The sequence below is a fragment of the Varanus komodoensis genome, unplaced genomic scaffold (assembly GCF_004798865.1).
Source record: "Varanus komodoensis strain SLA01 unplaced genomic scaffold, ASM479886v1 scaffold13_3, whole genome shotgun sequence".
In the NCBI taxonomy this organism is placed as follows: Eukaryota; Metazoa; Chordata; class Lepidosauria; order Squamata; family Varanidae; genus Varanus; species Varanus komodoensis.
The window spans coordinates 9,274,794-9,288,587 of record NW_025335409.1 but is presented as its reverse complement, the minus strand read 5'-3'; the positions used below and the strand labels follow the sequence as shown (position 1 = coordinate 9,288,587).

At 43.4% G+C, this 13,794-nt stretch overlaps 1 protein-coding gene across 3 annotated transcripts in view; it reads left to right on the top strand.

The window, feature by feature from the left end:
• Nucleotides 1-13,794, top strand: part of ITPR2 (inositol 1,4,5-trisphosphate receptor type 2) — a 257,101-nt gene that overhangs the window by 3,330 nt on the left and 239,977 nt on the right. For all 3 annotated transcript variants that reach the window (XM_044423128.1, XM_044423126.1, XM_044423132.1), the window contains exons 2-3: nt 618-744; nt 895-3,131. In XM_044423128.1, coding sequence (XP_044279063.1) covers nt 3,010-3,131 — 122 coding nt within the window. In that variant the 5' untranslated portion in view covers nt 618-744; nt 895-3,009. The remainder of the gene's footprint in view (nt 1-617; nt 745-894; nt 3,132-13,794) is intronic.

Below are 13,794 nucleotides of genomic sequence, written 5' to 3'. Positions count from 1 at the left end.
TCTTGCAACCGTGGCAATAGTGAGAGGACACTCTACACACAGCTGAGCAAGGAAGAGTCGCAAGGGAAAGGAATCACTTACTCCAGGGTAGGACATCTGCATCTCCTCCATTTCCCTCCCACAAAGAAAGAGGGAACATTTGCAGAGCATTCAAAAGACCCATGGGCAAAGAATCCCACATTTTGTTCTGAACAAGATGAGTCAAAACAGTACTGGCTAAAGGACCCTTGCTTACTCATGGGTAAACATGGGCATCCTAGATGGATGAAAATGGCATTTCCAGGAATTATGTGGGAAGTAGCTGCCAGTGTCACTGCATTATCCGGACTTCTAACCCTGTTATTGTGCAGCTGGGTTTTGGGATGGGAATAGGATCATGGCTATGTCACACCAGCCTTAGCAGGGTTACTGAGTAGTAGTGCAGCAGAACTGCAGATCTGCATTGCCTGAGTAGTGACAGCTGTGGAGAAGAGATGTCATAAAAACATGAGACAATGCAAGCCTTTATTTTAGGCAGAATCTAAACAGAGTCTGTCTTCCCTGCCCTCTGTATATTTTAATTGGGCTGAGTTGCTAGTATTAGAGCCTAGCTTGAGCCACACCTTTTTCTATAACAGGTCCTGTCATGGGGGAACCTTCAGGGCATCAAGTATGTTATATTGCAGTCGCTGGCTCTGGATCACGTGGCATGCAGTCCTCCAGCATCTCCCAGCATCTGCTGCCTGAGGAGGCAGCCTCACTTAGGTAAGTAGCAAGACCAGCCCTGCTCACATCTGCATGCATGTTCATTCGTTGCGATTCATGTTCAGACTTTGACCCGTGCAGAGACGAATTTGTGCAAGAGAATTAATGTCAAGACTTTACACAAGCTGATTCTCTGTCTCTTTATTGCAGCATGATTGAGCTGGCATGTGCCCCTTATTTGAAAGGCTCCCAGAGGGCTATCTTCTATTCAAAGGGCTGTACTGTCCACATCTAGTTTAAAGGTAAAGAACCATAAGAACTGCTTTCTGTCTACATTTAGCAGGCTGAATAGGTAGGTACACAGGTCTCTGTCTTCTACACTATGGTAGAAGAAATAATAATATTTATTATTTCTAATGTTCCTCTGGACATATAAATCAGTATGTGCAAATCACTCTTTTTTTCCATGAGACATTTCAATTCTATGGCCTCCCAATATCATTTTTGGTACAGGGCAGGATGAGCATAGGATTTTTTAGAGTCCTGCACAAACCCGTCTGGTGACAGAGCTCCCCTTGCACACAAAAACAACCAAAAGACAGAACCTCACCAGTTGCCTCTTCAAGAATGCAAACACTCTTGGAAGAGGGGAAGGGTGTGTGTGTGAAGGGTGAGAAGGGGAGGCACCCTAGCCTTTTTCCTTCTGCTTCCCTGAAACTTTTATCTGGACAACTGAAAATGGTAGTTTAGCAATGAGAGACACAGTAGTGGCAGAGACTACTGCACATAAGCTTCTGAGTTTCATGCAGCAAGGCCAGGGGACCTAAGATTACACTCTTTCCCCTTTTTGGCAAGTAGTAGCTACTTATGAGTAGCTACTCATAAGTAGCTACTCTAGGCTGAATTGCCATTCATCTGTTCATGTTTCAATGTGTGGACAATGCCATCTTTAAATTCTAGGATTGAGCATGGCCACGTGTGCAGGGAGGCACGGTTGGAGCATAGAATAGTAGAGTTGGAAGGGTCAATAAGATAATTGGGACCACACACCCCTGCTAAAAGCAGGACTCCTGTTCAAGCATTAGGACTGCATTTAGATTGCAATCCTGCAATAGAATTGCATTGCAGAACCTATAGACTTACCTAAAATTAAAATACTAATAAGATTATATCTCATATTGTAAACCCATTATTAGCAATCTGTTAACAGTGTTCATTAGTTTGATGCTACCGGGTACTACAGAGCACTTGATTGCTCCCATTGAGGCCCAGTTTATCACATACTGAACATGAAATGTGAGGGTACCACAAGATGTGTCCTTCTGCCAAGGAAGCCATGCCCCTTTCTTTTAGTCCAGTGATCAACATGAGCACATAATGAAACAGTTATAGTCTTTATTAATCCTTGTTCTAGCACAGGATCATTGCAGTCAGTAATTGTACAATCAGACTCTCTTGTTGGAAATTGCCAAAAAGCAGCTGGAAAATAAGATGGAAGTCTCTGAAGCAATACTGGTGAGTAGCTGCAGAACCTGGGATGAAAGGTTGTTAAGTGCGGTAAGGAGGTATAAGAATACAATGGATGCTCACAAGGTGGTACAGATAAGTATCTAGAGGATCAGGAAGAATGGACATACAGCACAGTAAGGTAAGTATCTGCAAATTCATCCTGGATGCCTGCCATTTAATAGCTGCAGAGTTAGCATAAGTGTCCATAGAGTTATAAAGTAAGTCATTGCAGGATGAAAGGGAAAATGCCTATGAAAAGATGTTATACAAGATGTAGGTGTCGAGTCAGGATGATCTGCTACTGAGCTGCTGCTAAACTGAGCAAGTTTTTTCTTGTCCATTTGATCTTGTTATTCCTAATTGCACTGTTTTCTAGCAGCTCTTTGGACTTCTAAGGGTCCAGCAGTTCTTTCCCCCTTTCTGCTACCACATTTTATCCTTCTATCCTTTGTTCCTTTTCAGTCACTTTCCCCAGCTGAGTTTTCCTTACTCCAGCCCTTTCTAGATTTCAGACTTTTATTCTGTGCTTCTGTTCCACCTGCTCCTCTATTTTCAGAGTCCTTTATCCATTGAAGGAGTCCCTGTCCAAGTTCCCTTTCCTTCTGTCCAAACTCTGAGATGGGCTACTTTTGCTGCACAACCAGGAATAATTTGATATTTCTCAGGTGGCCTAAAATTTAGATAAATGCAACCTCACTCTATCCTTTTACTTTGAATGACAAGCTCCCATGTATCATTCTCTGTCTCTCTCTCACACACACCCTTTTGTTTCAATGTAAAAGTATTGTTTCTTTCTTTCTTTTCTTTTTAAAGACAATGCTCTTTGGCTTTCCCTGTGGCAGGTGTCAGTCAAGTCACCCCAAAAACTTTTGTTGTTCAAGGTGGAGAAGAAAATGGTACTTGCCTCCACACCCAAATCAGGGTGCACAGGATCCATGGTGAGTCATGCTATTTTGGCAACTCAGGCAAAAAAATCTGGCACGTGACTTTCCCACTTCCTGGCAGTAAAAATACAGTAAGGACCTCAAATCAGTAGCCTCATCTATCTCACTCTAGGGGTGTCCTTGGTGCTAGGCCAGTGCCTCAGCTTTGTTTGAGTGCTCTGACAAAATGTTGTGCATCAGCAACTCATGAGATCAAGCTAAGTGCCAGTGACTAAAATATATGCTTGTTTTATTATCGGTAGAGTTTTCATTTATCACAGAAAACTTCTGTTAGAGGTGGTTTTTCTTGGTGCCTGTAACTGTTGACTGACAGATTTGAAAAGGAACACAGCTTCCTCTGTTTGTCTCAAAGAAACTGACTGGGCCCTTGTGATTATGCAGAAGGCTTGCCCAACATTTCCAGCTGGATTCAGAAGACAGGAAATGATTTTGCTAAAGGCTTTCTGTGACAATTAATAGAATTCCTGTTGATTCCATTTTAATAGTCACACAATGTCACTTTCCATGGTTGTAGATAATATTGTGAGGAGCTACATAGCTGAGAAGTCAAGGAATTCCTTCCCGTTAGAAAAGGTTGTCCCCTTGTATGTTTAAAGGATGAGTAATCTCTCCACTACCCAAACCACCCAAACTTCCATCTTATTATTCCAGTCAATGAGCATAGCAACAGTTCCTTTTGTTACTAGACAAACTGCCCTGAAGCACAGTTAGTTACTATTGACTTCATGTGTCATTTTGATATATAGGGCTGTTCCTAGTTGGTGTAATTCACTTTTCTGTCTTTCAACAAGAGAAAAACTAATAAGGAGCTGCCCTAAGAAAGCAGTGTGATTGCATCTGGAATGCCTCCCTCCCTTCCTCAGAATTCTCGCTGCAGGGAAGACTCCTGTTTTTTGCTTGCACTAACTCGTCCCATCCGGTTACGGTGCTGTTGTGCTGCTTCCTGAGGAAACCAAATTCAGTCTGGAGAGAAATTCAGGACTCAACAAGCTCAGCGTTCCCACTCAGCCATACAGTGGAGATGTTCTTGATGTCTGTAACATAACTCTTCTAACCTGGGTATTAACCCCCTAAGAATGCTGCATGTGCTTGATCCCCACCAGGCCACACAGGTGGGTATGAGGGATGACACGGTACAATCTTCAGCTTGGGTACTGCTAGGCCTTGCAGGGCAACAGGATTGCAATGGCCTCGTGTAGCATTTAGAAGATTAGACCAAGATTGGGGAGATCCAGAATCGGGTCCCTACAAAGCCGTGGAGCTCACTCGGAAAGACTGGAGCAGCTACAGGGTCTCAGCCCATTCTACTGCTCTGGGTTGTTGTGAGGACAACACGGGCAGTAAGCTACCTTGGGTTCCTTGCAAGAGAGGAAAAGGCGGAATATTAATGTGATAATAATTTTTGAAAAATAAACAGACTAAAATGTGCCTATACCCCACAGCCTTGTAGAAATAAATGTTTTTTCAGCTAGTTTCTTTAACGGAATGACATTGTCCTGGGGGTCAATGGAACCTCTCCTGGAAGGGAGTTTCATAGCTGGAGTGCCTTCATGGAGAAAGTTCTGCCATGTGTCCTAGCCGCAGAGGCCATGTTCCTGTGGCACTACAAACAAAGCCTCCCTGGCCAATTTTAAATCCCGTGTTGCACAGTACAGGGAATGGTGGCCCTTCAACAGATACCTGGGGCCTGAGGTGTTGAAGATTTTGTACACTAGAACTAACACATTGACTTTTCATACAAAATGATCATTGTGTAGCTGGAGCTGCAAAACAAAACCAAAACCCTTGATGTAAATTACCTAGGCATCGTATCTCTTTGTTTAATCAGTTGTTTGTCATTTGGAGTACAAGCAGTACTTATGCTGGTTTTGATAGAGATAGCTAGTTCATAGTTTTCTACTGGGAACAGAAGGACAAAATTTCATTTGGGCTCTAAGGGAAACACATTATGTTTAGAAAATGCAGCATAATGTTCCGTGTCTTCATTTAATATTTGCACCTTTGTACAACTGGACACCTTTCTGCAGGTCTGTAATGCAGAACATCCACGCTTCCCCAGTTCCCTCTGTTTCATTGCTTTTCTTGTTAATGTTTAACATTTAGAAACAAAGATACTGATTACCTGTTCCACTGAATAACACCACTTGTATATCTGAATGCTGTTTCATTTTTTCAAGAGAACCATTTTCAATATTGTAGATCTACTCTGTTTTTGGACACCAGGATAAGCACTGAAGGAAGAGGTAGAAGTAGAACTTAGGGTTTGCTCACATGGTGTTAAGGTAACAGAAACATGCAGGTAATAAACTGAAGTGAATTGAAGGCCAGAACCACCAATATATGCTGTCATATGCATGCAAGTTTTAAAAGGCAAGGAATGGGGAGAAAATACATTATTTTCTAAACATGCGCTTGAGAAAATCTTGCTGTATTTATTTATTTATTATGTGTTTATTTGGAGTTTTTGTATGCCGTCCCATTTGCATGAGTCTCGGGACAGCTTCCAATACAATAAACAAACAGGCATATAAATAGTACATAAAAAATACGGATTCACCCTGGCTATAGAAGTTAAAACCAATAAATAATATTAACAGTTATTAAAATATTGTTTAAATAAAAAGGTCTTGGCCTGGCGCCGAAAAACAAATAACGACGGCACCAGGCAGACCTCTCTGGGGAGTGCATTCTATAGACGGGGTGCCACCGCAGAAAAGGCCCTCCTCCGGGTACTCAGTCTCCTAATATCTTTCACAGAAGGTTCCCGGAGGAGGTCCTCTGCCGCTGATCTCAAGGTGCGGGAGGGCAAATATGGAAGCAGGCGTTCCTTTAGGTATCCAGGTCCCAAGCCGGTAAGGGCTTTGTAGGTGATAACCAGCACCTTGAATTGAGCCTGGACTTCAATGGGGAGCCAGTGAAGCTGGTAGAGGACTGGGGTTATGTGAGAGTAATGCCCAGTCCCCGTCAGCAACCTGACTGCTCTATTTTGCACCATCTGAAGTATCCGGACTGTCTTCAGGGGCAGCCCTACGTAGAGCGCATTACAAAAGTCCAATCAGGAAGTAACCAATGCATGTGTCACTGTTGCTAGGCAATCGTCCTCCAGGTAGGGACGCAGCTGATGGATCAACCAAAGCTGAAGGAAAGCGCTCCTCGCCACCGCAGTCACTTGAACTTCCAAAGACAGCTCTGGGTCGAGAAGCACTCCCAAGTTGTAGACCCTGTCCTTTAGAGGGAGTGCAACCCCATTCAGGTCCAAGTCACCTACCCCAGGGCCCAAACCACCCACCAACAGGACCTCCGTCTTGTCTGGATTGAGCTTCAGTTTATTGGCCCTCATCCAGCCCATTACCTCGGCCAGGCACCGGTTCAGTACAGCCACTGCCTCACCTGGATTGGTGGAAAACGAGAGGTAGAGCTGGGTATCATCAGCATACTGATGATTCCACAGCCCACACCTCCTGATGGCCTCTCCCAGCGGTTTCATGTAGATGTTAAACAGCAAAGGGGACAAAATGGACCCCTGCAGAACTCCATGGCATAGCTGCCATGGCGCAGAGCCATAGTCCCCCAGCACCACCTTCTGGAATTGGCCATTGAGATAGGAGTGGAACCACTGCAAAGCAGTGCCTCCTACTCCCAGTCTCACTGACCTATCCAGAAGGATACCATGGTCGATGGTATCGAAAGCCGCTGAGAGGTCCAACAGGGACGCACTCCCCCTGTCTCCCTCCCTGCACAGGTCATCATACAGGGCGACCAAGGCAGATTCAGTACCATACCCGGGTCTGAAGCCGGACTTAAATGGGTCCAGATAATCAGTCTCATCCAAGAGTGCTTGGAGTTGTCCCACCACCACCCATTCTAACACCTTGCCCAGAAACGGGATGTTGGCCACCAGTCTATAATTGGTGGCCATCTCTGGATCCAGAGACGCCTTCTTTAGGACTGGCTGTACATATTCAAAGTTAGCCTGCTGGAGAGGTATTCTTCTGAAGAAAATAATAGAGAATTCCACAAAGAGCTCAGTAGATTTGCATTCTGCTCCTAACCATCCAAGGCCTTGATGGATTTTTCTGATAGCTTAATTCAGGGGTCCTCAAACATTTCCACCAGTGGGCCAGTTGAAAGCTGACGGTGCTGGGTGTGGGCTGGAAAGGTGGGCCGGCACATGGGCGGGGACAGGGGTGGTGCGTGTGGGCGGACGCGCTAAGGCTGGGGTGTGGCGTGCAGTGAAGCAAGGTGTGGGCAGGCACGTGCCGTGAGGCGGGTGCACGAGGCAGTGGCTTGCTGGCTTGGAGATTGTTTTCTCTGAGCGAGCGAACCGCTGCCTCCCCGTGGTGAGGTGGGCAGTGGTGGGCGCGGGCATGGGCGGCGTGCAGTGGGTCCAAATGGGCATGGTGGGCTGGATCTGGCTCCCGGGCCATAGTTTGAGGACCCATGGCTTAATTCTTTCCTCTAGAAATATGGTATATAAATGGGGAAGGAACTGCAATGCAGAGCCAGAGTACTTAAAGAAGGGGCAGGCAACCTTTTGAGGCCTGGAGGCACATTTAGCAGTCTGGGAAGCTGTTATGGGCACCACTGCAAAATGGGAATGCTGCACATGAAAGCATTAACATGCATTGCCCTTCTGTTATTTCCTAAGAATGTCCCTGAGCCCCACAGGTGGCCCTGAAGCATTTGTGGGAAAAGAAGATGGGAGCAGCTAGAACCCCTCATTTTGCTTTCAATGATCCCAACTGCCAGCAAGAAACTTGTTTAATACCAAATAATAAGTGTATAAAAAGAGGGACTTCCGTGAAGTGTCCAAGGGCGCACTGGTGCTTAGCCCTGACACTGTGGAGATACAGGTTCAAATCCTGATTTAGCCATCAAGGGCTGGGAAGGTATGAGTATATACTCAGCTTCCACTAAAACATCGATGAGACAGTGTATACGGCTCTCAGTCTGCACTCATTTGTATTCTGTGTATCTCTTTTTATTCAAATTAGGTATTAATAAAGTTATTATCTACTTTAAACATTAAGATTATGCAGTTATTGGATGATTCCATAACTGCACGATGATAGTTAGAATTGCTGTATAGGATGTAGATCTTAAAATGCCCGAGTTCTGAAAGAGTGGTACAAAGAAAAAGTCTAATGTCACTGACCACACAGTTAAGAGAGTGTAAATGATACTAAATATTAGAGCTGGCAAAGAAATCTTGTGAAGCCTATTGAAGTTCTGCTTGGAATACCTTTGCACTGGTTCAAAAGCCAGCTGAGGTCAGGCTTCGTTCCAGATAAAATCTGGAGTTTGAAGAAGGAGCTCTACTTAACAATCCTAATACTGGCCAACAGTGATATATACTCAAATTATAGACATGGTTGACATACGAGGTGGCAGTTTCCAGGTTGCTTGGGTTGTTTAATCCTATCATGGGTTGTTTAATCCTATCATGAATCTTGCCTGGGTTGTTTAATCCTATCATGAACATGCCCCATTCCTGGGTTGTTAAATGAAATCACTAATGATTCACATATTCTGCTCATCCCTGGCATTTCCTGGGTTAAATAACTCAAGAATTGCTGCTGTGATGAGCAAACCAGGCCCCAGTCAATTGGTTTTTGCCTCAAGGCAAAGCATCTGCATTAACAATATCCATATGTGACAAGTTCCAGTTGAAACAGTATTCCTAGGCTCTGGTCACATGTTTAGTTCTACGTACCAAGGCAGAAAGCCTTGGGTACGTAGCTGCTTCACTCACTTCCTTCCACACATAGAAAGCATGAGGGGGAGATAAAAGATGCCTCTGACAGTAATGCCAAAGAGCTTTTGGGGCAATTTGGGAACAGCTGTCAACTGCATTTTCTGGTTAGCTGGTTGGCAATGAGCAGCAATGGAAGTTTGTTGTGAAGCTTGACCCATGATGGGTTACATTGCCCAGGTCCAGATGACTCCATCAGGGTCAGACATACCTGATCACAAGCCATTGAGTCCTAGCATGCCCACCGCTGTGCATTCTGATTGGTTGCTCATTGTACCATGCAAACCTGGTTTCTGAGTCAGTACTGTGATTTCAACTCCTCTTTGACATCTCTTGCTGCATGCCTTGTTCTCAACAAGCTGAATTTATTGAAATAGTTAATTTTGCATCATCTGTGTATCTGTCTCTTCATGATATACTTCAGTGTTGAAAACCAGCCTGTGAACTGTGCAAATCTTCACCAAAGCTGCCTAGATGGGCAATTTTTACATCTAGGCCTGTATTGTCTTCTGTAAAGCTAGGGTATATCACCAAAAGAGAAGCCAAAGAGAATGCAGAAAAGTTATGTATACCACGTGATAGGCATAAAAACAAATATAGGAATAATGACTGTGATTTAAACAGCAATAGGGCTCACCATAGGAGGGACCTGAGCTTCATATCAGTCCTACATGTAGACAGGCAATGTCAAAGCCCTTGCTCTCCCTTCCTGTGATTTTTTTTAACTTGAACCCAGACTGGAATTGGACAGCCTTCAAACAGAGGCAGTCTTCAAACGATTGCTCTCTTTTCATAAGACATGTGACCATCCTTACACAGCGGTTGTCCAGGGTCTCAGGCAGGTTTTTTTTTTTCTTTCACAACTTCTGCTACAGGATCCTTTTATCTGAAGATGGCCTATACTGCTGACCTATGGGCCCCTTCCTTATTAAGTTCCTCAGAAAATCCTCTGCAGTGAACAAGAGTTTTATGGCAGACAGTTGTGCAAAATTTGCTTGGCACAAGTTGATGCAGAAGTAAAAAGTCTGAAAACCACTTAGACGCATTATTAATATTCTTACTAGCTAGCTTTTAGTTACTGCAAATTTAAAATAAATACATAAAAACAAACAATCAGTAATGAAATAAATGCAACTGAGTATCAAATAGAATGAATATTCAGGCAGACACACACTTTCTAGGGAAGATTTGACATAAATTTATAAAGCATGATTTTTGGGACCAAGTTAATTTCAACACTGAACTTTTCAGAAGCAAAAAGAAACTGAGAACAGTTTGGTGATGCAACTGGGATGTTTGTCTTGGTAAATTCAGGTTCAAAAGTCTGCTAAGCCATGAAGCTCCTGTAAGGCTCTTGACCTTTTGCCTCTCTTTTGGCATGACAAAGTGGTGGTTGTTTAAAACGAAAACTACTTTGGGGATATTTGCAGGAAGTGAAAAATTAGCTGGGTTATTATTTATTTGAACCATTAAGTGTATGTTTGGATGGAAATACCCAACAGTCATTATAACAGAAAGCCAAGTCATTTTCTTGCCTTTAACAAAAGATTTTTGTAAAGATTAAACAAACAAACAAATGGTGGAATACTGTTTATTGACTCATCAGTCCATTCTACTGACTTTAGGCTAAATACAGGCTTGAAAAGCCAAGACCTTCTCTCTTTTTTTTAACCAGTTATTCTTTTTCTAGAGTTGGTGTTAGCTTACTTTCAATAAGACAAATTAGTCAAATTAGCCAAATTAGACTCTTGGTTTCTCAACTTCCAAGCTTTTCCATGAAAAAAATATCTAAATAATCTCATATTTAGATGTGTTTTACTAGCTAAAACCTTTAGGAAGCACCAGTAATAGAATGATAATGTACCAAGGGTAGGCAATGACTTGCTTGCAGACGCCAATATAATCCTGATCACCTTTCCTGGAAGCTCCCAAAGTGCCCTATCCCATTTTTTAACACATTGTCTTACCAGCAGCTGGGGTTAAATGGGGGGAGGAAAAAAAGTGCTGAGAATGATGGGTTTGAAGGAGTTGCTTAGCCTAGTAGCATGGAGGAGGGCCTTCTCTGTGGTGGCACCCCAGCTGAGGAACTTGCTCCCCAGAGAGGTGCATCTGGGACCGACACTTTATCCTTTTCAGTGCCAGGCCAAACCCTTTTTATTTTTCCATTATTTTAAGAATTATTTTTTATTTTAGTCGGGTTTTTATCACAGATATTAAGCTATGCCTTTGTTGAAGCAAGGATCTTCTGTGTGCTGCTTTCTCTCTTTCTTTCTTGTTTACATTTTTTATCTTATTTTTATAACAGTAAAATTTGAGAAAAAGAGAGAAAAAAGAAAGAAAAATTAAAAATAAGGATAAATACTGTATAAAAGTTACAAAAAATCCACTAAGGGTTCTTGAACAAATATTACCTACAATCAAATATTTTGTAGGTAAGGAAAAATGGAGCAAGTCAACAATTACTATCCTTTCTACACAATCACATATTTCTGGACTTATTAAATTTCATTGTAGATTCTTCTAATGTCATACAATTTTCCTCAAAACTTCTAATCCATTTTACCAATATTTTTCTATTGCTATTATCCCCATTAAAAGAAGTGGTGTGTAATACAATTTCTACTTATCATTTTCTTTGGCTAGTTGTCTTTCTACATAGTTAGCTGTGCGCTTATTTCTTAATCCCAGTTGAGGGAAGCCAGATGACTTAGTGAGAACAGGGGTGAGCTCTCTGCATTGTCATTGTCCCCACACCCCGTGCAGCCCTTATTTTTTTTCTGTACGAACAAATGGCAGATACTCACTTAGACTGAAAAAATGGACAAACTCAGGGGAGAAGACTTAACCTGCTCGTGTGATATATTGCTTGTAGGAAAAAGGAACACTCTGGCTATGAAAATGTTACTTGGAAAGCAGGCAGTATAATTGAAGAATTTGAAAATGGATGGGTGGTTTGGTAGTGTAACATCAGATAAGAAAGAACATCAGATAAGAAAAATGAGACAGCTGATCTGGCTTTTGGCTCTGCTCCTGAGTTTCAGGAAATGATATCTAAAAATACAGCTATCTGGGGACATGTTGATAGGTTGTAAAGACACATGTAACTGTGACCGTTACCCAATCCTGCCAACTACCCATGTGATTCCTCCAAATATTCATTCTTTACATCTGTTTTCTGCAAGACCCATTAGTGTGAATGTGAATGGGGACTGGCTCACCTGGAGTCATTAGGCAGCTTGAAACTGTTATGGGGCATGCCATAGTGAGTTGTTGTTTTATTTGAACTAACGCTGCTTCCTGCAGGGTGGCTTTGTTGGGGCAACAAACCATCCTAATAACCCATAGCTTGTTGTGGGTGTTTTTGACCCATGATGGGTTACTAGCCAAACCCAGAGGCCTGATTCCACCATGGGTTGTTGGGAGTAGTTAGTTGACTGCTCTGTTAGAGTGGCAAAACCCCCTTGCTGCGCTTTGTGATCTCACCTAAGAGGCTGCTTGTGACATTCCCTCTACTAAAGTCCAAGCTGTGTTATTGAACCCTCTTCTTGTTTCGTTTCATTTCGTTTTTAAATAAATCCCAAGGAACTGCAGTAAGTGTTTCAAAATGGAGCTGATAAAGTGGTTTCTGTGTTAATATCTCCATTTTCTGGACTAGCTGAAGACCTAGGGAAGTGTTGAAAATGCAGAAGAAACTTAGAACTGTCAATTCATCACATGAAATCCAGAGGATTACATTGCTAAGGAGAACATCATGTTGTCACCCCCCCTCTTTCACAGACATATTAATCTTTGCATTCCCCCCCCCCCGCTCTTTGCCACTGATTTTCAATTGGTAGCTCAGCAACTGTTTGGAATTATCCTAAATTACCTGGCAGGGGTTCGCAGGGGTTGACAGGAGAGTTGGCAGGGATTCTCTCATGCCCGCTGGCCTTCATTTTTGAGGCCTCATGGAGAACGGGTTAAGTTCCAGAGGACTGGAGGGTGGCATCAGTGGTCCCAATTTTCAAAAAGGGTAGTAGAAGCGACATGGGGAATTACAGACCTGTTAGCCTTACGTCCATTGTAGGAAAAACAATGGAAAGACTCATAATAGAGAGAGATCTAGTGATGCTAGATAGGGAAGGGAAGCTGACAGTCACACAACACAGCTTCCGCGAAAACAGGTCCTGCCAGACAAACCTTGTGGAATTCTATGACAAGGTTTCGAGATGGCTAGATGGAGGGGATGCAGTGGATGTGGTATACCTGGATTTCAGCAAGGCCTTTGACAAAGTGCCCCATGATATCCTGGTGGAGAAACTGAGGAGTTTTGGGATACACCAAAGCACTTTCCAGTGGATTAGGGCATGGTTGACTGACCGAAAGCAGAGAGTAACCATTACTGGGGAATCATCGGGATGGCGGCCAGTGACAAGCGGGTCCCCCAGGGCTCTGTCCTGTTTAATCTTTTCATCAATGACATGGAAGAAGGGGTGAACAGTCTGCTGATCAAATTCACAGACAACACTAAAACTGGAGCAGAGGCCACAACTGAGGAGCAGGTACTCCAGATCCAAAAGGATCTGGACAGGCTATGGAAGTGGGCAGGAGACAACAGGATGGCTTTCAATGTGGATAAGTGCAAGTTCTTGCACTTGGGGCATAGGAATAGCTGTCATAAGTACAGGTTAGGTGACAAGTGGCTGGAGAGCAGCACTTGTGAAAGGGACCTCGGGGTACTGGTTGCCTGCAGGCTAAACATGAGTCAGCAGTGTGATGCGGTGGTCAAGAGGGCGAACGCCACCTTTGGTTGCATAGCCAGAAGTGTGGCTTCTAGATCAAGAGTAGTATTACTACCACTCTATACGACTCTGGTGCACCCGCAACTGGAGTATTGTGCTCAGTTTTGGGCCACTCATTACAGAA